The sequence below is a fragment of the Rhinopithecus roxellana genome, chromosome 12 (assembly GCF_007565055.1).
Source record: "Rhinopithecus roxellana isolate Shanxi Qingling chromosome 12, ASM756505v1, whole genome shotgun sequence".
NCBI classification, from domain to species: Eukaryota; Metazoa; Chordata; class Mammalia; order Primates; family Cercopithecidae; genus Rhinopithecus; species Rhinopithecus roxellana.
This window is the reverse complement of record NC_044560.1, coordinates 10,621,358-10,644,066: the sequence shown is the minus strand read 5'-3', so window position 1 is coordinate 10,644,066 and position 22,709 is coordinate 10,621,358. Positions and strand designations below refer to the sequence as shown.

General features: G+C 55.6%; 1 protein-coding gene across 7 annotated transcripts in view; it reads left to right on the top strand.

Moving 5' to 3' along the window:
- The window catches only part of RAP1GAP (RAP1 GTPase activating protein), a 30,436-nt gene extending 24,952 nt beyond the window's left edge, over positions 1-5,484 (top strand). For 3 of the 7 annotated variants that reach the window (XR_004052253.1, XR_004052251.1, XR_004052252.1), the window contains exons 19-23: positions 2,091-2,214; positions 3,209-3,311; positions 3,619-3,753; positions 3,976-4,018; positions 4,441-5,484. Coding sequence is in view for 4 of the 7 variants with exons in the window: in XM_010364344.1 (XP_010362646.1) it covers positions 2,091-2,214; positions 3,209-3,311; positions 3,650-3,753; positions 3,976-3,984 (340 nt within the window). In the remaining 3 variants the exon portion in view is untranslated. The remainder of the gene's footprint in view (positions 1-2,090; positions 2,215-3,208; positions 3,312-3,618; positions 3,754-3,975; positions 4,019-4,440) is intronic. The other 4 variants (XM_010364344.1, XM_010364343.2, XM_030913576.1 and 1 more) reach the window with 2 other exon arrangements.
- The last annotated feature ends 17,225 nt before the right edge of the window (positions 5,485-22,709 follow it).

Below are 22,709 nucleotides of genomic sequence, written 5' to 3'. Positions count from 1 at the left end.
GGGCTTGGGGGCTTGGGAGTGGTGAACCGTCCTTCCCCTCCCCTGCCTGGGCCCGGGACAGCCCAGGAGCCTTGACTCTGCCACAGCAGGGTGTCAGGGGGGCCTGGGCATTCTCTGGGGCCCTCCTTTGACATATACCCAGCGAACACTTTGTGCATGCCCAGCCCCACGCCCGGCTCTGGGGCACAGAGGTGCCCTGCACATAGGTCCCCGCCTCACGGCCGCAGATCCACCAGAACATGGCCTCATCAGCTGTTTCCGGATCATGGTGATAGGAGGAACCCGAAGCAGGGTTGGGGGGGATGAAGAAGGACTGGGGGCAGGGGTGCTTTAGATGGGTCCTCAGGGGAGACACCTCCATGGGGTGACATTTGAATTGGGAACTGAGCCAGCCCTGCTAGGACTGGCATGGCAGAGAGAAGAGCATTCAGGTAAGGAGCTCGGCCAGTGCAGAGGCCTGGGACACACTCCAGGGACAGAAAGAAAGGTGGCCGGAAGTGGTGACGTATGCCTGGAGTCCACCTACCTGGGAGGCTGAAGCAGGAGGATGGTTTTAGCCCAGGAGTTTGAGGCTGCAGTGAGCTATGATCATGCTTGTGAATAACCACTGCACTCCAGCCTGGACATCATAGCAAGACTCCATCACTTAAAAAAAAAAAAAAAGAGTACCTGAGGGGCTGGGCCCAGACAGACATTGTGACATTGTGCTGGATGGTGGCAGGGAGGAGGTTGGAGAGGTGGGCAGACACTGGCTTATAGCTTAGCAGGCTGTACGAGAGCTTTGACTTTTTTTTTTCCTTTTCTTTTTTTTTTTTTTTTTGAAACAGTCTCGCTCTGTCGCCAGGCTGGAGTGCAGTGACACAATCTCAGCTCACTGCAAGCTCCACCTCCTGGGTTCTTGCCATTCTCCTGCCTCAGCCTCCCGAGTAGCTGGGACTACGGGCACCCACCACCACGCCCAGCTAATTTTTTGTATTTTTTAGTAGAGACGGGGTTTCACCGTGTTAGCCAGGATGGTCTCGATCTCCTGACCTTGTGATCCGCCTGCCTCGGCCTCCCAAAGTGCTGGGATTACAGGCATGAGCCACCGCGCCTGGCCTAAGAACTTTGACTTTTATCCTAAGTGTGACAGGGAGCCTTGGGAGGATTTTAATCATGAGGGTGATGCTTTAAGAAGCTGACCACGGTTGCTCTATGGAGAAGAGGTTGGAGTGGGGTGGGATGGAAGCAGAGAGGCCAGTGAGAAAGCTGTGCCTGCATTTGGTGTCCGTTGGCTGAGCTGCCTCTGTGTCGGGTTCTGTGGGAATCGAGAGGACTCAGCCCAGGCTAAAGAGCCGGGTAGGCGAACAGAGAGGCAGGAAAGGATGGCAGGGACAGGGGAGACGCAGTATGCAGGAGCCAGCGTGGGGAGGCTCATTCTCACCTTGGGAGGAGGAATCGGGGAAGGACTCCTGGAGTGGGAGCCCTAGGCTGATTTTTGAAAGACACATTTGCTTTTTGGGATTTGAGAGGACTGAGACTCCAGGCAGGAGGTGCGGAGGCCCTGAGCATGAAAACCTTGTGGGGTTAAGAGAGTAGACTGTGGAGTTGCCTGGACCTCATCCACTGCCCTCCCACCTGTGCTGAGTGACCCTGGGCTGTGTGCCTGCCCCCTCTATGCCTGGCGTCTCCTCATCTGGAACATGGGTATAATAATCATAGTGATAAGATCATTCAGGTAAAGGCACGTAGAGCAGTGCCCAGCGCAGAGTGGACGTGCAGTCGATGACGTTAGTGTCACGAATTGCTGCTGTTTTTGAACATTAGGCCAAGGACATTGTGCTTTACCTGGGGAAATGGGGAACCAGGAGGGGGTTTTGAGCAGGGGAGGGACATGGTCAGATTTATGAATTAGGAAGGACCAGTGGGGGTAGGAGGAGGCTGCAGGGGGAGTCTGGGGGGCTCAGAGGCCCAAGGATCCGTAAGGGGTCCCCAAGGGTGCTTGGCTGCTACAGGCTGGGCCTCCCGGGTTGAGGAGGGCAAGGGAGTGAGGGCCTGGCTCAGGCGGGGCTCGGGGTGGACACCGGCTAATGGGGCGCTGTCTGTGGCAGAGCGGAGACCGCCGCGCAGAGAGCAGAGGCGCTCAAGGACTTCTCCCGCTCCTCATCCAGTGCCAGCAGCTTCGCCAGCGTGGTGGAGGAGACAGAGGGCGTGGATGGAGAGGACACAGGCCTGGTGAGAGGCTCAGGGGGTCGGGGGCTCCACAGGATCTTGGAAGGGGGCTCTTTGCTCCCTGGAGATGCCCTGAGTAGAACCACGAGCCTGGGCGTGGCTGAGATGTGATCAGGGGACCCGGCCCAAAGGAGCAGTGCAGATGAACCCTACCCTGCTCAGAAGCCTTCCATGGCTCCCCAGCACTGTCCACAGGAAGCTCAGTTTCTGGAGCTCTTGGAGATCTGGTCACTCCCTTCCTCCTTCCTCTCTAGTCTTCTCTCTTACCACTTCAGACATTCTGGACTCACTTGTGGTCTCCCAAGCCTCCCAGGCTTACTGCACCCCTGACCCTTTGCACGTGTACCATCTCTTCTGTCTGGAACACTCTTCTGCCGCCTCCTCCTTTCTTTGCCAGGCTGGCTCTGACTCATCCTTCTTAACTGAGTCTCACACACCTCCTTTTGAAAGCCTTCCCTGATTTCCTAGTCTCAGGGTAGGTTAGGAACCCCCTTTGCGTTCTCACAGTCCCTGGGCTTTGCCCGGAACACCCTTTGTCATTCTTCATTCTGCAAACCATCAGTGGGCCCCTGTTGCTTGCCAGGCACTGCCCCAGATACAACAGGTGCAGCTGGAAACAGTGCAGACCCAGGCCCTGCCCGCTGGGGCAGAGTCTAGAATTACAATGGTCTCTTCATAGCCTGCCTTGCCTCCCAGATATCTGGCTCCTGAGGGCAGGGCCCATGCCTGATTTATGTCAGTGGCAAGCCCTGGAGAACATCCGTGAATGTTTGTTGAGTGAATGAGTGGCAGGGGGTGGTGTGTGCCTGGGTCTTTGCCTGCCCTGACTCTGCCCTCCCGTGATCTCCCTGGGGCAGACATGGCTAGGCCCGTCCTCCTTGCAGGGAGTATGGGTGGGGGATTGTAGAGTGCAGTGAGGGAGAGGGGCTGGGAGGGAGCCCTAGCCAGTGCCAAGGGCATGGGCTAACCTCCCTCCCTCTCTCCACCCCCTCACCAGGAGAGTGTGTCGTCCTCAGGAACACCTCACAAGCGGGACTCCTTCATCTATAGCACGTGGCTGGAGGACAGTGTCAGCAACACTAGTGGGGGCAGCTCCCCAGGTACCAGGACAGGGCAGCTTCCCCACGAAGCAGGGCTACCCTTGGGGTAGGGGGGGGACAGGGCTGGGCACCAGTTCCCATGCCCCACACAGTCGGTGTGTGATGTGACTGCCCCTGCCTTGGAGGACAGCGGGCAGGTCATTGTCCAGCTTAGGGTGGCTGCGTGGATTGGAGGGCTGGTTTCTTCTGGAATGGTCTTGGAGGATAATGGGGGATGGCAAGGATGAAAGTTAAGGGTGGGGTTGGAGCGCACTGGTGCCGACCGCCCACCTGTGCCCCCGTCTCCCTGGTGCCTCCCCGCGGCCAGTGAGGTGGCTCCCTCCTGCCCCCCTCCCCAGGCCCCTCTCGATCACCCCACCCAGACGCCGGCAAGTTGGGGGACCCTGCATGTCCCGAGATCAAGATCCAGCTGGAAGCATCTGAGCAGCACATGCCCCAGCTGGTAGGTGCAACCTCCTGGGGCTGGTGCTGAGGGAGCCGTACCTGGGAGGGGATGAGCTGGCGGGGAGGCTGGGAGCTGAGGCTGGACCAAGAGGTTCCCCCAGGCCAGGAGGGGTGGGGCTCGCCTGGCCTGGATACAGCCAGTGACTTTGCACACCTGTGTCTCCCGCCCCGTTGCCTCTCCCGTCTTGCTACCTGCCTCACCACCACTGTCTGACTCCAGGGCTGTTAGCCGGGCCACCCCCTCTGAAGGTGAAACTGAGCAGGTTAGACCTAGCCCTTCAGCTTGTGTTTGGTGGGAGAGGGTGGGGGTGTGTAGGGGGCTGAGCTGATTCCTCCCTGTTGCTCTGTCACCTCTCTGGGGTGGGAGCTATGTGTCTGGGTTTGAGCCCCTGGCACTAAGTTGCTGGGTGACTTGGGCAGGCCATGGCGCCTGCCTGTGACCTCTGCCCTTGCGTTGTTGGAGGATTTGATGGGAGTGTGAAAGGGACTTGGCAGTTGCCGGGTGGCGAGAAGTTTCAGGGGTTCCCAATGCGATAGAAAGACCCAGAGCCTGGAATTCCAAGGGTGGGCCCCTCTCCCAGGGTGGGGTTCCCTGAGGCAGGGACTTGGCAGAGTTAGGGCACACTAGTGCCAGCCACCCACCATGCTATGTTTCATGGTGTCTCCATCCCCCATTGCCCTGCAGATGAGGCCACAGAAGCACAAGGGGAAGGTGTCGTGTCAAGCCCAGGCAGACGGGACCTCTGCCCTGAAGACCAACACCAGCCTGTGGGCTGCCCCCTGCCTCCCCACCCTCCCCGTGGTCCACCCATCTGGGCTATCTCTGCAGGGCAGAGCCGTCCAGACCTGGGATCGGGGAAGCTGCTGGCGTCGTCCCCACCCCCAGCCTGGGGGTCCCGGCTGGGGCAGGGATTGCTTAGTGGAAGCAGGACCAGGGGCCTAGCTTGCCCCCACCCAGGGCCTCTATCATCCCTGAGCATCCCTCTGGACTCAGAGGGAACAAGGTGGGAGAGAGGGATTGAGACAGTTCCGTGTGGAGAGCTTACCACCTGGAGGCAGCACGAGGTGGATGTGATGTGTCGGGGAGTGAACACTGGGATGGGAGCTGGATCCTGGTTTCTGATTTGGGTTCTGCTGTGTGACTCTGGGCAAGTCACTCTCCCTCTCTGGGCGCTTCTGCTACAAATGGACAAAATTATTTCAGAGGTCACTGAAGACTGTGATTACATGCACCTGCCCTAGAAGGTGGGATTTTCTTCCCAGGGACCTCCCGTCACCCTACCCTGCTTCTTGAGGTCCCTGGAGCCCCAGGTGGGCTGAGGGGCAGGGAGCTGGCTGTGCCCAGTGTGCCTCCTGGACCCTCCAGTTCTGCCACAGGTCTGCCAATGCCCTGTCCACTGCCTACACATGACAGACAAGTGACCCCCTCATGGGGGATGGGGACCTACCTGGCTCCTCAGCCAGCACCCAGCTTAACCCCTGCCATCCCATGCTGGGCCCTCCAGGCCAAGAGTCTCAGCTGGCCTAGAGTCCAGGCCTTGCCTCCCCCGACCGCCATGGAGGAGGCAGCCAGACACAGTTGCTGGGAGCCCTTGTGTGTCTGGTCACACTTTTTAGGCGCCAAGCCAAAGGCCAGCCTCCCAGCCCCAACACCCATTTTGGAAGCCCCTGTGGCCGTGTGGATGTCGGTAACAGTTGTATAAAATAAATTCTATTTATCGCTATTGTACCCAGAGTTGGGCCTGGCTTTGTGTGAACTGTGGCCAGATTGACCCCAGACAGACGTCCAGGGATGCCAAGGTGGCAAGGAGCAAGCCTGTCCCCATCAGAGTTGCTGGGCCTGGGGACACCTCCAATGCCAAGCCACCAGCTCTGTGAGCATGGCCCGTGGTTTCCTCCCCGGGGTACTGTCCCTCCCTGCACCCTGGGCCCCTTCCTCACTGCAGGAAGAACATGGCTGTGCTGTCAGGCAGACCTAGGTTTGAGTCCTGGCACCATCTGGGTGGGTGGCATTGAAAAACTTACTAGCTTCCGTGAGCCTCAGTGTTTCCTTTTGTAAAACAGGAGAGGTAGTGTTTCTCCCAAGGGTTTGTTGTGAGGATTCAATGAGCTGGTGGGTATCAAACATATAGCACGCAGTGTCTGGCACACATTAGGTGCTCAATTAATTACTTCCTGCTCCTGTTCTCATATTCAGTGAATCCCCTTATATGGCCACAAGGGGGCGCCAAGGGATCACTTACGGGACCCGATAGGGGCCCAGGAGATGGGGATGAGTCCAAGATCCCTCTACCAGGAACTCACAGCTGGGACAGTAGGATGATGGGTGATGAGGGGCAGCTGGGGACAGGAGAGGTGTGTACCAGCAGGGCCTGGGGGGAGAGGCGTCAGGGAAAGTCCCTGGAGTTGCTCCCTGTTCCTGAGAAGGCTTAGGGAGGAGGGACCCTGCAGGAGGGGGCCTCGAGTAAGAGGTGGGGAGGCAGAGCACCCCTGGAACCGGGAAGGTGGCAACCAGTTCCAAATGGTGGGAAGGTGACAATGGAGGGGACAGGGAGATAGGCAGGGATGAGGCCAGAGGCAATGTGGCCTTGAACTCCAGACAGAGGGGCCAGGGCTCTGCGACAAGGGTAGGGGGAGCCCCGGGCAGGACCGGTAGTTGCTGGTGGAGGCTGCACCAGCAGAGGCAGGAGGGGACCAATGAGGCTGTTGATGGGGTAAGAGGGTGGCCAGGAGGACGCTGAGAAGGACAGCAGGCAGGCCTGAGCAGGGGGACCAAGCGCCTGATGGGCTGTGGGGCTAAGAGGGGAATCGGGAGACTCCTGGGGGTACAGACTGGGAGTTGGGTGAATAAGAGGACTCCTCCCCCGGTGGAGGACCACAGAGGAGAGCAGGTCTGCGGGGTGGGTTTGGGGACATTTGGGAGCAGGCACCAAATTAGGCTCCGAAGGGATCAGCCGTGCCTTGGCCTCCCTGACAGCTTGGCAGTGCCCCCCAACCCCTGCTGGCCCTGCCCCCTTCCCAGGCACCCCGGGGGGTTGTTCAGGGAGTGCCACACTTTTCCTGACAGGGCGCTTCTGTGACCCTTTGATGCCTCAGGCCACCCATGGGTGGTGACTCACACCCAAACCCCAGCCCCACCTAACTCAGTTTGGCTCTAGGCTACTCTGGACCCAGTGAGTCCCCTGTGAATTGCCCACCCACCAGCCTCACCCCTGCTCCCTATCCCTCAGTTCCCCCTCCGTGGCAGTCCTCTGCCCTCTCTCCTCCCGCCCCACCTCTGCAGGGCCGGCCGCCACAGTTCAGCACCACGGTTAAGAGCTTCTTCAGAGTCAGCTCTGAGCTGCTTCGCCTCCTCGCTCTATGACCATGGAGACATGATTTTGGCTCCCTGGGCCTGTTTCCTCATCTGCGCAGTGGGGGTGCTGACAGCCCTGCCCTCACTGGCACCCTGGCATGAGGATTAAATGAGGTGACATCTCATAACATTCTCGGTGCAGCCCCAGCACATGGTGGGCTCAAAGAGAGTGTGCATACTGGGGGAGGGGATCAATGACGTCCGTAATTCAGAACACGTGGGGTCCGCTCGGTGCGTGGAGGACGCCCACCTGCTGGGCCCAGCACAGGTGCCTGGATATGAGGCTTTGGGAATGGAAGGTGTCAGGTGCTTTCCTGGGCCTCAGCTTGCCAGGTTTGCCTGGGGTCATGATGCTCCCATAACAGAGCTGGCGGGGGAGGTCCCCGGCTTGTCTCCCTGTACTTAGCAATGCACCCCCACTCCACTCTATCCCGCAGCTGAGACGGAGCAGCAGGGGCTGCCGTGGCAGAGCAGATGGGCAGCTTGGTGGGCAGAACCTGCCTTTGCCCCATCCTTGTCCAGCTGGTGCCAGGCCGTCTGCGGGAAGGAAGGCCTCTGGGCTGAGTTTCACCCCACCGCACCCTTCCAAGCTCTGAGGTGGGGTCAGGGGAGGCTGGCGACGGAGCGGGCCTCTGGGATGAAAGTGTCCAGTGCTGTTTCTCTTGTGCCTGCGCCAGCTCTGTGCTCACCCTGGGCCCTGAGGTGGGAGGGCGAGCCGGGACACTCTGACTGGAGGCTGGAATTAGGACTTGGGCGGGGGGTACCAGGCTCCGGGAAGCACTGGACTCTGCTTAGAAATTACTCTCGTAGTGGAAACAGCAGCCGGGGGGTTCCTCCCGACGCAGGAGGGAAGAGGCCTCCCATGGACGGACTTGGGTGTCTGGAAGACTTGACCTCCCCCATCTCCCCTGCCTCACAGCAACTCAGTTTCCTTACTTGGAGAATGAAGACAAGGCCCCTACCTATTGCTCTGAAGAGGCTGTCTTGGCCTCTAAGGTACCGGGATGGCTGCTGGCACAGAACCCATGCCCAGTACGAAGGGGTCCTCCCCTGCCCGCCCCCAGCTGGGGTGTCCCTGGACATCCATGGCCAACCCTGGGGCAACTCTGCCAAGGAGATGACCACAGACCCGGGCTGGCCATGCCAGGGGACTGGGAGCTGGACGTTCTCTGCTGCCCAGGCCACAGGGGGTACTCAGCCAGGGACCCTGGAATGTGGAGGTTCCTCCCTTCTTCCCTGCTCCCGCCCTGCCTCCTGAAATAACCAGATCTGGTTAGTGAGGCTAATTTTAAAAGCCACTCTGGCTGCCCCATAGGCCCTTCTGGGAAGCCATGAATGTCCCTGTGTTTGCCCCTAGGAGGCAGGGCAAGGGGAGAGCCCCAGGGCTGAGGCCGGCCTCTGAATGGACTCCCACCCCTGCCTCCCAGGGCCGGCCAGTTTGGGGCCCAATGTTGGGGCTCAGGGGCCCCACCTCTCCTCCTGCCCAATCCACTCAGGCAAATCCCAGTGGACTTTCAGGACCCTCCACCCCCTTCACTGGTCTCCCAAAGCAGCTCTGGGCAGGGGCCCTGAAGGTCTCTGTCTGTCTGTCTCTGGGCTGTCTCCCCCTCTGTCTCCAATGCTCAGTCTCTGTGTCCCTTTATCTCTGTGTCTCTGCCTCTGTCTGTCTCTGACACTCGTGGTCTCTCTCTGCAGCTGTGGTTCTCTCCCCCTCTCTCCCTGGACCCATCACGCAGGAGGTGGGACGCAGTGCTCCTAAGGGTCCATGCGCTGGGCTCTGTGCACCGGGTGGTGGGCGGCTGTATCCACCTAGGAGCTGGGGTTTCAGGTGCGGCCCAGTGAGGGAGGGAACCAGTCCTGGGGACCAACAGGAGCTATAACTGGGCAAGCAGGAGCCAAGTCCAGACACGACCTGGGCCATCTGGCCAGGCCCACTTCCAGCAGGAGGAAAGAGCTCCAGGTCTAGGGTTGCCAGATTTAGCAAATAGAAACCCACGGTGCCCAGTTAAATTTGAATTTCAGATAAACAAGGAAGAATTTTTAGTTTAAGTATACCTTGTGTGATATTTGGGACATACTTATACTAAAAAATTATTATTTGTTTGTCTGAGATTCAAATTTAACTGAACGTCCTGTGTTTTATCTGGCAACCCTCTCCAGGGAGGCTCTTGGAGTGAAGGGAGAGGTTTCTCAGGAAAGGCAGGTTGCATAGGCCAGTCTGATGGCAGTGTCACAACCATGCTCTGGAGAAATCCCAGTCTGATGAGGGATGCACAGCTTCAGACCACAAGGAGTTGGTGTGGGGACAGTCCTCGGGAACATGGTGGGGAGGCACGTGACACACACAGTCTTCTTAGTGGAACCAGAGACATCAGAAGGAAGGTCTGTGTGTGCACTAATGGCTGAGCCCAGCACCTTGCACACAGTAGGAGCGCCATAAATATTTGCTGAATGAATGAAGAATCTGGGGAATGGAGGGGGATGTGTGGCCAGCAGGGGGCTCTAGCACCCTACTGCCCAAGCTCTTAGGAACCAAGTGTGCACCACCCCCAACCTGGGGACTCCCTAGTATGAGCTGCAAAGGGGACAGGAGGGGGCAGAGTGGGTGAAGAGAGGAGGTCAGCTTTTCCCCTATTTTGGTCCCTCCCCAGACCCCAATTCTATGTGGGAATTCCACCCTGGGCAAGGGTGCAGGTGGCGGTGGAGACTAGGGCAGGTGATCTACCCTTGTGGCATTTGGGGGATGGCTGGGACGAAGGTGGCAGGGGACAGGCCAGAGAGGCACTGCTCAGTGGCACTGCTGTTTCTCAGCGGTCTCCCGTGTGCAGTGCCCTGTGTCCTAGCGGGACATTGGACGGGCCAGGGGTTCCCTGGAACCCGGGAAGTGAGCGGTCCTTGTTTCTGGGCAGGCGAGACTTGGGCCTTTATCTGTGGCCCATTCATCTCAGGGGTCTCCCTGAAGGCGGGGGGCAACTAGGGAGAGACCTGTGGCCCTTTCATGCCTCCCCAGGGGCAGAATTACCTAAACAGCCTTTTTATTCGTTTATTCACTTGCTAACAGGCTCGCTTACTCACTCGTTGCCATTCACTGAGATGACCCCCTAACCGGCCCCCGAACTGCGTCCCCTGCCCAGGATCTCAGCGGCTTGTCCATTTCCAGCAGGAACACACCACTGGCTCCTGGCGTGACGCTGGGCAAGTCATTGGCCCTTTGGAGCCTTGGTTTCCCAAGCCCTGCAATGTGGCTACACTAGCAGCTCCCTGGCAGGATTGTGAGAACGTGCAAGATGATGCCTGCCCCCGGGGAGCACTTCCAAAGGGAGCCACGGCTGCTGCTGGCACCATTATCTTTATTATTATTAATCATTTCAAGGCCCCCATGGGTTGGGCAGGGAGCAGCCGCCTGGCTCCATGTCCAGGTCACGCCGAGGTCGTTCTGGGAAGCGCCTGCTTCCTTCCTCTTGGGGAGTCAATCATCTCAGTCCCCAGCTCTCCTTTTCAAGGGGTGTCAACGTCTTGGCTTCTGGATGCGGCACGAAATCCTTTAGAGAAAAGTGAGAGTCGGTGATGGAGCCTCAAGCCTCGCCCCCTCTTCACCTGCAGTGCGAATTCCGGGCCTTGGTTTCCCCAGTCACGCAGCCGGGGGCTGGGCTGGGCATCCTGCCAGACCCCAGAAGGGGCCTCCTCCATGTGTCATCCTGTTAGAAATGGTTTAGCTTCGAGCCTGTAATCACATCTACCCGGGGAGGAACTAACACAGCGTTTCTTTCAATTGGGCTCTAATTGCGGCTTTTCGTGGAGTCACATGCACCCCATCCCCCAGCCGGTCTGAATTAGGGCGGCTGTCCCAGCCTGCCCTGCCAGGCCCAGGAATCCCCCAGGATTGCTGTGGCTCCCACTGAGCTAGCGGTGGATGAATCCAGGGCTGCTGTTTCTCAGGAGCCTCCCATGTGCAGTGCCCTGTGCTGTGCGCTTCCGTCCAGGGAACTCTGTGTCATTTCACCTCCTGGGGATCAGGCACTTCTGGGACCTGCTCACTGCCAGGCCTCCATTCTATTCACCCAGAAGTGGGGAGCCAGGCCTGGAGAGTGGGGTGTTGGCGGGCAAGGCCAGAGGCAGTGCCCCTCCTTGGGGGCGTGGTGGGGGAGCCTGCGGTTTCCCTGTTTGTTCTGGAGATCCCAGCCGCTTCCCCAAGGAGACAGCTGGCGGTTCCCAGGCCACAGCCCCTCAGGCGGGGCCAGACCATGGCTGGCCAGCCTGGGAGTACTGCCCGCCAGCCACCCGGGCTCCGCCAGGCCTTGGCGCTGGGTGGTCTGGGCAGGGGCCGGGGGGGCCTTGGTCCTGGCCACAGGGCAGGAACCATGACCAGAGCCAGGCATGGGGTTGCTCTGCCAGGGACCTAGAGGGGTCTTGAAGCCCAGGGCGGGGCCGGACCAGGGGCAGAGGCTGGCATGGGCAAACACTGCCTTGGGGGAGACCCAGGAGGGGAATACTCCAGGCCCCAGTTCCATCTACAGGAGGACCTCAAGAGAGACACTCACCCCCTTCAGAAATGCCCCAGTTGGAAGGTTTCAACCCAGCCATTGAGTTGGCTCAGACAGGAGTCCACCTTAGGGGCTGGCAGAAGAGTCAGGGTTGGCAGACAGAAGACCTAGACCCCAGCCCTGCCTTCCTTCAGGCCTCAGTTTCCCCATCTGTACAATGGGCAGGGGACAGGACCTCGTGCTTGACATGAACTCTTCCAGCTGACCAGGCTGTGGATGGGAGGTGGGCAGCCCAGGCTGGAAGGATCTCAGTCATTCCCAAATTCATTCTCAGGGACTTGTCTTTTTATTTATTATTTGTTTTTGAGACACTGTCCCGCTCTGTCACCAAGACCGGTGCACAGTGGCGTGATCATAGCCCACGGCAGCCTTCAACTCTTGGGCTCAAGCGCTCTTCCCATCTCATCTTGACACCCTGGACTGCAGGCATGCAACACCACACCCAGCTCATTTTTCATGTGTAACTTCTTGTAGAAATGGGGCTTCATTTTGTTGCTGAGGCTGGTCTCGAAATCCTGGGCTCAAGTGATCCTCCTGCTTCAGCCTCCCAAGGTGCTGGGATTACAGGCATGAACCACCGCATCTGGCCTGACCAACAGGATTTTGATTAGGATTACATTCACTTTACTTCTTTATTTTGGTTTTGTGTTTTCCTGAGGGGCTTCTCCTTGCCCCACCCCTGAGTCCTGCAGCACCCCCTGTACCTTGGACAAAGCCCTCTCTGTTCCCAGCTGTCTGGGGTGAACGCCTCCTGCAGTGGAAAGAGCCCCTGTGGGTTTCAGAGCCTGGCAGAGCCCAGTTCAAATCCTGACCACTGGCTTTCTGTGACCTTGGGCAAGTCACTTGCTCTCTCCAGCCCATAACTATAAATACCATCCTGACCCTCAGCTTTCTATTTCCTCCCTTGAACTCCATACTCTTTTCCTCCTACCTACCCAGCGTCTCCACTCCAAGGTCCAATGGGCACCTCCAGCCCAGTGTGATCCAAACCTAACTGTCTATTTTCTCCCTATACCTGGTTCCCCATATCCGTAAACAGCACCTCCATCAACCCAGGTGCCCAGCCCCCATTCCCCTGTTCCCTCCCCTCCTGACGTGCAGTCCACCAGGGAGCTCTGCTGGCCCTCCCTCCCAGCTTGTCTGGAACCAGCTCCTTCCCGCCACCACCACACTTAGCCTGGTCCAAGCCACCACCACCTCCAACCCAGACAGAGAAAGCTCCAGACTGTGCTCTGGCCTCAGCTCCTGGAGCTCCCTGGCCTCCTCTGCTCCGCAGCCACTCAAGTGATCAAAGCACAAGCCAGTCACTTGTTTCCCCTGCTTCTAACCCTGCAGTGACTTCCCCGCTGCGACCAGAAGAAAATGCCAGCTCCTTTCTTGCCATACCCCTTCATGCAGCGTCTGTCCCACTCACGGATCCCCGTTTCTCTGGGTTCCAGCCACATCACCTTATTTCTGTTCCTTATTTCTGCCCCAGTTGTTTGCACTTGATCTGTTGCCTGCCTGGAGCAGTTGTTCCTCCAGGTCTTTGCAAGGCATTTTCCGTGCAAATGTCACTCCCTCAGACAGGCCTTCCCTCACCACCAGCTAGAGCAGTGCCCCAATTACTCTGGCTCTTGGTTTTCCTATCTGTAAAATGGGGCCAGCACCGGTGTTGTTAAGAGGGTGGGAAGAGACTGTTGGGATTGGGGGCTGAAGTGCCAGAATCAGACACGCACTGGGTACCTGCGAGTCCCTCCTTCTCACTGGCCGGACCCAGGGTCAGAAGGCTGTGAGAACCCCTTGCTGGAGATGGAAGCTGGGCTCCTCTGCCCATTTTGCTGTGCGGCTGCAACTTGGTGTCTGACCCTTCCTGGACCGCCTTCCTCCCTGGTCGTAGAAACCCATTCCAGGCTGAGTTTTGTCTGGGAACCTGTGGAAAGAGGCCTTTGCCCCAGGAGACTCTTCGACAGTGGAGGGCTCAGAGCACAAAGGGCACATCTAGCACCTGTCACAACCTGAGAGGAGGCAGCAGCTATGCAGGCCTTGGCCCAGGGCACTGGGAGGCAAAGAGGGGCAATGATCACATCTCAAAGCCTCCAGACCCTGCCCCAGGCCCCTCCTCTCACCCTGACCCAGCACTCTGCCCCTTCACTGCCATTTTTCCCCAACCAGGTGACCTGCGTGGGCTGGAGGCCGATGACAGTCCTGCAGGCAGCATGGTCATGCCTGGGCTGACTTGGGGATCCAGAAACCCTGGAGCTGCCCCTAGCATGGGTGGGTGGAGGCTGCTGGGCACTCCCCACAGGTCAAGGGCACAGCCATGGGTGCCCTGTGTACAGGCCAGGAGGACAGGATTCCCAGCCACTGAACCCCCACCTCCACCGCCACCCCCACCACTTCAAACCTTGCAGTGAGATTCCTGAGACCTCCTCATTACTCCCCACCCATGGCCTCCGAGCCTTCCCCGCACCCTGCCTGCCCATACCACAGCACATGGGAGGCTGTGGCTTCAAGATCAAGGAGTCCACAGATGAGGGCACTGGACTCCAGCCAGTGGGTGGCAGTGACTAGCTAGGCCCCGGCTCTAGGAGCAGAGAATGGGCACGTGGTGACTCACCCCTAAACACTGGGCCCTCCTCTCCGCCTGCAGTCACAGCACAGGAAACTTAGACTCCAGGAGAAGACGCGACGTGGGCGCAGCTGGGAATGGGGAAAACCCGTCCTGAAGTACAGCCCTGCCCAACGCCAGGGGATGCAACGGGATGATTAAAATCCTGTCCTCTGGAGCCACACTGCGTGGCTAGAGTCCTGGCTCCGGCCCTGGTTAGTGCTGTGACTTCCGATACGTTTAATCATTTCTGCTTCTGTTTCTTCATCTGTAAAATGGGGATAATCACAGTCCTGCCCTCCAGGGGTGGTTGCGGGGAAGATGAGCTAACGTGTGCTGTGAAGAACATAAGAACAGCGCCTGGTCAGCAGGAAACGCCGTAGAAACGTCCACTCTTGTGCCCATGGCTTTGTTCCCACCACCTCAGTCATTCTAAGCCTCGGTTCCAGTGGCAGGAGGGAGAAGTGACACTGGAGGACCAGGTCTGGCCCGTCCCCTGCTTGGCTGGGGAGGCCACATGTGCCCGCCCCATCTCAAGGTTCACAGACTGCTGAGAAGCCAGAAAAGGGCCTGGCGCTGTGATCAAGGCAGAGTCCCCGCAAGGCTCAGAGGAAACCACACAGGCACTCGGGAGCCCAAATCCTCCTCTGAGAACTTAATCCCCACCTGCCTTCCCCCGAGATGGGCTCTGGCTGGATCCTGGTGGGAGGTCTTCGGTTCAGCCACGGGGTTAATTACAAACGCTGCTGTCTCATCACCCCCCCATGGTCGCTTCTGGGCTTCTGGGGGGCCCAGGGAGCCCACGGTTCTGTGGCTCGTGGGGCTGGGGTTGTTTTCCTTGGAGAGATTAGAGCCCCAGAGACAAGGAGAAGAACATGGGCTGGGAGCCAAGGAGTCCTGGGTTCAACTTGCAGCTGTCACCTACAAGTCACAGGCCCAGGAGCAGGTCACTATATCCTGCTGAACTTTGATTTTCCCATCTGTGAAACGGAGGGTGCCCACTTCAGAGGATGGGCAGATATGGAACATGTAACCCCAAGGCGACAACTTCACTGCCAGGTCTCAGCACTCAGTAGGGTATGTGGCACACAGTAGGCACTTTACTGCCTCCCGCTCTCCATCCCAGAGCATTTGATTTGCTCATAATCCTTCTATTCACCTGCTGGGCCGGCTTCCTTCTTGATAAACAGGAGCTGGGATTCACAGGGCCAAATTTGGGGCTTGTCCCTCCCCTCTCCATTTCCACAGCTCCAGTTTCTGCTGCCTGGCCTATTATAGCAGTCTCTGGGTGGGTCTCCTGGCCTCCAGTTTCTCTGCTTGAAGCGCCCTTGAAACTGATGGCCAGGATGATATTTATTTATTTGAGACAGAGTCTCTCTCTCTGTCACCCAGGCTGGAGTGCAGTGGTGTGATCCTGGCTCACTGCTAGCTCCGCCTCCCGAATTCAAGCAATTCTCCTGCCTCAGCCTCCCATACCTGGCTAATTTTTGTATTTTTAATAGAGACAGTGTTTCACCATGGTGGCCAGGCTGGTCTTGAACTCCTGACCTCAGGTGATCCACCCGCCTCAGCCTCCCAAAGTGCTGGGATTACAGGCATGAGCCCAACCAGGATGATCTTTCAAAAACAATGCTGACTCCCTAGCTCCAGAGCCTTCCATGCCTCCCCAGGGTCTTCACGGTCAACCCTTGCTTCTCCAAATGGCATTTGAGGCCCTTCTGCCCACCTCTCCCCACAGCGTTTCCCTCTGAATTACCCTCAGTATCCTCACTCCCTGGTCCTCCTCCCTTTGTTAAGCCTCAGCTTACTCACTGCCCTCTGTGCCCTGTGCACCTGCCCCCACCATGTCTCCTTCCTGTCCCCACAGCTCCTGGCTTCGCCACACACTGGGGTGGTCTCTGTAAGTCTCTGTCATGAGGTATGAACTTGAGGACAGCCTTGGACTTGTCCACTGCCTATTCCCTGGACAAGACTGTGGCACGGGCCATGGTACTCAGTAAGGCAGGGGCCACAGCCTGGTCTCTACCATGACCAGACAGGTGACTTACATCTGAAGGCCCAGTGTCAGAATACAGGACACACTGGGGGCTGTAGCATCCAGAAGAGCACAGTCCCCTGACAGGCTTGTCGCTCAGCTCCAACTGACCGTTGCCCTGCAGAAATGTGGGGTCCGCTGCTAGCTGGATCACCCTTTTTTTAAAGCCAGAATCCCAAATCTTACAGAGAATTTCCCAATTTTATTTTATTTTATTTTTTTGAGACAGGGTTACACTCTGTCACCCAGCCTGGCGTACAGTGGCGTGATCTTGGCTCACTGCAACCTTCTCCTCCTGGGCTCAAGCTTTCCTCCCACCTCAGTCTCCTGAGTACAGGAACCACAGGCTTGTGCCACCATGCCCAGCTAATTGTTTATTTTTGGGTAGAGACAGGGTCTCACTATGTTACCAGGCTGGTCTCCAACTCCTAGGCTCAAGCAATCCACCTGCCTGGGCCTCCCATAGTGCTGGGATTATAGGTGTGAGCCACCGTGCCTGGCCCCCAGTGTTTTAAAACATGGCACCCGTGCTCAGCAGTGGCTGGGGAGTGTGTGAGTCGGAGGATGTCTCCAGCCTGAGCCAAGTTGACCATCCCAGCCTCCCATGCCTCTTCCTTCCTACAGAGCAGAGGTTTTCAACTGATGTGGGGGTGATTCTGCCCCCAGGATGAGAACCTGCTGTGTTGGTGTTGGTGGCAGCGGTTGCCCAAGTGAAGTCGGCATTTGCTAGCCTTCCTCGCATCCAGGAAGGATCACAGGACTGGTTCTTGCCAATGCACTAAGGGTAGAAGTGATGTGTGTCACTTCCAGGATGAAGTGGTTAAAAAGCAGGCGTGGTTCCCACCATCAAGGTGCTGGCCAGATAGGAAGGACATCCAGAACTTACAGGGGGTGGCAGAGCCACCCCTGGAAAGATCCTGAGTCCCAGCCACCTGAGCAGGGACGCTGATATTGGAGGTAAGAATACATCCTCAGGTGTCAAGTTTTCTGAATTTACCTTTAACAGAAGGCAGGGTTATCTCAGTGAACACAAGAGGGCATGTCGGCTCGTCTTTGTTCTTCCCTTGGGAGAAGGCATCTGAGGGCAACAGAAAGCCCGTGCTGTGGGCCTTAGGGTCTAGGTCCATGGCCACAGGCCCTAGTTGTGAATGGAGCTGGGACCTATGCCTGAACCCCGGCTCCAGTTAGGACGCAGGGCCCATAATAGTTAAAATATAAGGTGATGAGTGACCCAGGGCCCAGCCTGAGCGTGGGGAGACGCTGAAGCCATGGGTGCCTGAGCACCTCAGTGACTGCTTCTTGAAGGACACATCTTCCCACAGCCGGGAGTGTGGGCAGGAAGAGCTCCTGGCTCCTAATGGGGTCCTAAGTCCTCACTACGTGCGAGGCATCACTAGACACAGGGTGTCAGAGAAGCTGAATCCCTTGCCCAAGTTTATAGAACTGAGAAAGTGATGGAGCAGAGATGTGGACCCTCATCTCTCTGACTCACAGTCCGTGCTTTCTACCCCAGCAGTGTATCCCAAAGTTCAACAGAAGCTGTTGGTTTGTGTCCTTTGAGCAGTTGATGTTCCAGCACCAGGCCTGGGGGCTTTCTGTCAGCCCTTCATGGGGAAGGTCAGAAGTGCCAGTGTTAATTTCCTCAGGAGCAGCCCTCGGCCAATGAGAGGTGAGAGTTGGAGAATAAATACCCCTGCTCCCTCGCCCCTTGGGTGAGATATCTCTGAAGTGTCGCCCCTACACTGTCTCCCAGAGGTCCTTCATTGGATTGAGACCTGGCCAGCCTCAGTGGCAACCTGTTGAAAAACACACCTTTCTCAACATCCTTCCCTTTCCTGTCTTGCTTCCTCATTCCCCGATTGGTGCTGCTTTCTGTGTTCTTCTTATAAACAAACTACTTGTGCTGATTCCTGTCGCAGGTTCTGTCTCCGTGGAAACCCAACGCAAGATAACAAAGTATGGTTTGTCAGACAACCCACAGGGAGAAAATCTTCACAATCTATACATCCAATAAAGGACAAGTATACAGAATCTACAAGGAACTCAAACAAATTAGGAACAACAACAAAAAAAAGGCCAGGCACGGTGGCTTATGCCTGTAAACCCAGCACTTTGGGAGGCCGGTGGGCAGATCAGGTCAGGAGATCAAGACCATCCTGGCTAATACGGTGAAACCCCGTCTCTACTAAAAATACAAAAAATTAGGCCGGGCACAGTGGCTCAAGCCTGTAATCCCAGCACTTTGGGAGGCTGAGACGGGCGGATCACGAGGTCAGGAGATCGAGACCATCCTGGCTAACACGGTGAAACCCCGTCTCTACTAAAAAAATACAAAAAACCAGCCGGGCGAGGTGGCAGGCACCTGTAGTCCCAGCTACTTGGGAGGCTGAGGTCAGGAGTAATGGCATAAGCCCGGGAGGCGGAGCTTGCAGTGAGCTGAGATCCGGCCACTACACTCCAGCCTGGGCAACAGAGCGAGACTCTGTCTCAACAAAAAAAAAAAAGAAAAAAATTAGCCGGGCGTGGTGGCGGTGGTGGTGGCGGGCGCCTATAGTCTCAGCTACTCAGGAGGCTGAGGCAAGAGAATGGCGTGAACCCGGGAGGCAGAGCTTGTGGTGAGCCAAGATCGTGTCACTGCACTCCAGCCTGGGCGACAGAGCAAGACTCTATCTCAAAAAAAAAAATTCCTGTCAAAAAGTGGCCTAAGAACATGAATAGACAATTCTTAAAAGAAGATATACAAATGGCTAACAGACATATGAAAAAATGCTCAACATCACTAATGATCAGCGAAATGCAAATTAAGGTGGTATCACAATGCAATACCACCTTACTCCTGCAAAAATGGTCATAATCAAAAAATCAAAAAATAATAGATGTTGTCATGGATGCAGTGAAAAGGGAACACTTCTACACTGCTGTTGGGAATGTAAACTAGTACAACCACTATGGAAAACAGTGTGGAGATTCCTTAAAGAACTAAAAGTAGAACTACCATTTGATCCAGCAATCCTGCTACTGGGCATTTACCCAGAGGAAAAGAAGTCCTTCAACAGAAAAGATTCTTGCACATGCATGTTTATGGCGGCACAATTCGCAATTACAAAAATATGGAACCAGTCCAAATCTCCATCAATCAACAAGTGGATAAAGAAACTGTGGTGTATGTGTATATGTGTATATATGTATATGTATATGTGTATGTGTGTATATATATATGAATATGATGGAATACTACTCTTTTAGAAGGAATGAATTAATAGCATTTGCAGCAATGGGATTGGAGACTACTCTTGTGAGTGAAGTAACTCAGGAATGGAAAACCAAACATCATACGTTTTCACTTATAAGTGGGAGCTAAGCTGTGAGGATGCAAAGGCATAGGAATGATAGGATGGACTTTGGGGACTCCGGGGGAAAGGGTGGGAAAGGGGGTGAGGGATAAAAGGTTACAAATTGGATTCAGTGTATACTGCTCACGTGATGGATACACCAAAATCTCACAACTCACCACTAAAGAACTTACTAATGTAACCAAACACCACCTGTTCCCCAAAAACCTATAGAAATAAAAACAAAACAAAACAAAGTATGGTTTGCACACCCCTGAGACATGTAAATTGTCTTCAGGTGGTACTGGGAACACTTAAAAATTGACTGCTTAGGCCGGGCGCGGTGGCTCAAGCCTGTAATCCCAGCACTTTGGGAGGCCGAGACGGGCGGATCACGAGGTCAGGAGATCGAGACCATCCTGGCTAACACGGTGTAACCCCGTCTCTACTAAAAAAATACAAAAAACTAGCCGGGCGAGGTGGTGGGCGCCTGTAGTCTCAGCTACTCGGGAGGCTGAGGCAGGAGAATGGCGTAAACCTGGGAGGCAGAGCTTGCAGTGAGCTGAGATCCGGCCACTGCACTCCAGCCTGGGCGACAGAGCGAGACGCCGTCTCAAAAAAAAAAAAAAAAAAAAAAAAAAAAAAAAAAAAAAAAAAAAAAATTGACTGCTTAAATGTGAATTCTTTCAAAGGAGTGTTTGGGAAATAATCGTATGGACATGGCAACAATTGTGAAGGTGGTGTGAAAATAACACCTGGAAAATGCTGCATCGTACAATTCGAGATGAGGCGTCTCCCCTTGGTCCTGGCCAGAACGTATGCATATAGTTTATTTTCTTTTTCTATGTATTATTTTTTGAGACAGGGTCTCATTCTGTTCCCCAGGGTGGCACGATCTCGACTCATTGCGACCCCTGCTTCCCAGGCTCAAGTGATCCTCCCCCTCAGCCCCTAAGTAGCTGGGAATACAGGTGCCTGCCACCATGCCCCCATAATTATTGTATTTTTTATGAAGATGGGTTTTGCCTTGTTGCTCAGGCTGGTCTCAAACTCTTGGGCTCAAGGGATCCTCCGGCCTCAGCCTCCCAAAATATTTTGATTACAGGTGTGAGCCACCACTCCTGGCAGTTTCTTTTCTTTTCTTTTCTTTTCTTTTTTTTTTTTTTTTTTTTGAGACGGAGTCTCGCTGTGCCATACAGTGGCCGGATCTCAGCTCACTGCAAGCTCCGCCTCCCGGGTTCACGCCATTCTTCTGCCTCAGCCTCCCGAGTAGCTGGGACTACAGGCACCGGCCACCTCGCCCAGCTAGCTTTTTGTATTTTTAGTAGAGACGGGGTTTCACCGTGTTAGCCAGGATGGTCTCAATCTTTTGACCTCCTGATCCGCCCGTCTTGGCCTCCCGAAGTGCTGGGATTACAGGCTTGAGCCACCGCGCCCCGCCTTTTTTCTTTTTAACTAGAGATAAGGTCTTGCTCTCTCACCCAGCCTGGAGTGCAGTGGCATGATCATAACTCACTGCAACCTCTAACTCCTGGGCTCTAGTGATCCTCCCGCCTCAGCCTCCCAAGTAGCTAGACTACAGGCATGTGTCACCTGGCTAATTTTTTAATTTTTTTGTAGAGACAGGGTCTTGCGATGTTTCTCAAGTTGGTCTTGAACTTCTGCCCTCAAGCAATCCTCTAACCTCAGCCTTTTGAAGTGCTGGGATTACAGGTATGCACCATTGTGCCTGGCCTATAGTTTCATCTTTTATCCCAGCATCAGCTTGGCTGTGCTTCCCTTTTTGTCAGGACTGCTAGGAAGCTAAAAGACAAATCTGCTTAGTTTGCATTTTCAATCCTGAAGAAGTCCACTTCTGACATATGGTTTCTCATCTTCCTGAGTTTATATTTAACTGGTGTATGTCATGAGTTTATATTTAACTGGTGTATGGGCAATCACCTCACTTTCCGAACCCTCAGCGTCCTCACCTATACATGTGGATGATGGGGGCCTATTTCCTAATGAGGATTAAATGCAATGAATCCACATAGAGCGTCAAGCACAGACCTGGCATGTTATAAATGATCAGTGTTAATCATCATGATTGTCATCCTTATTAAAGGAATTTTCATTTCAATGAAGCAAGAGGAGCAAACTTGGACAAGTCTGTATCCCCACAAGGTCAGCTGCAGTCCTGAGTCTAGTACCGAGGTGTGTGAATATCAGAAATGGAAAGATCACAGTTGCTAAGCTAGGCTGACGCTCTGTGAGGGCAAGGAGCCCTCTGTCTGTTCAGCCTTGTCATGTTCACCACTAAATTATTATTATTTTTTTTTTTCTGAGACCGAGTTTCACTCTTGTTGCCCAGGCTGGAGTACAATGGTGGGATCTCGGCTCACGCAACCTCCGCCTCCTGGGTTCAAGCGATTCTCCCGCCTCAGCCTCCCAAGTAGCTGGGATTACAGTCGTGTGCCACCGTGCCCTCCTAATTTTGTATTTTTAGTAGAGATGGGGTTTCTCCATGTTGCCCAGGCTGGTCTTGAACTCCCGACCTCAGATGATTCACCTGCCTCAGCCTCCCTAAGTGTGAGCCACCGCGCCCGGCCAACAATTCTTAAGACCTAATACCATGCCTAGCATGTAGTCAGTATTGATGAATGAATGAAATGGGCCAAGGTATGTAGTGCTGTTTGTGGGTGTCATGCAGCCGGGCTGCCACTGGGCCCCTGAAGTCCTCCTTGCTGTGGGTTTCTGGGCACACAGACACTCCTCTTTAATCTTTTTTTTTTGAGACAGAGCCTCACTCCATCACCCAGGCTGGAGTGCAGTGGCGCTGTCTCGGCTCACTATAACCTCTGCCTCTCGGGTTCAAGCGATTTCTCCTGCCTCAGCCTCTGGAGTAGCTGGGACTACAGGCGCGCACGCCACCATGCCCAGCTAATTTCTGTATTTTTTTGTAGAGACAGGGTTTCACCATGTTGGCCAGGATGGTCTTGAACTGCTGACCTCAAATGATCTGCCTGCCTCTGCCTCCCAAAGTGCTGGGATTACAGGTGTGAGCCACCGCGCCCGGCCGGCCTCCTCTTTAATCCTCACAGCAACCCAGAAGTGGATTG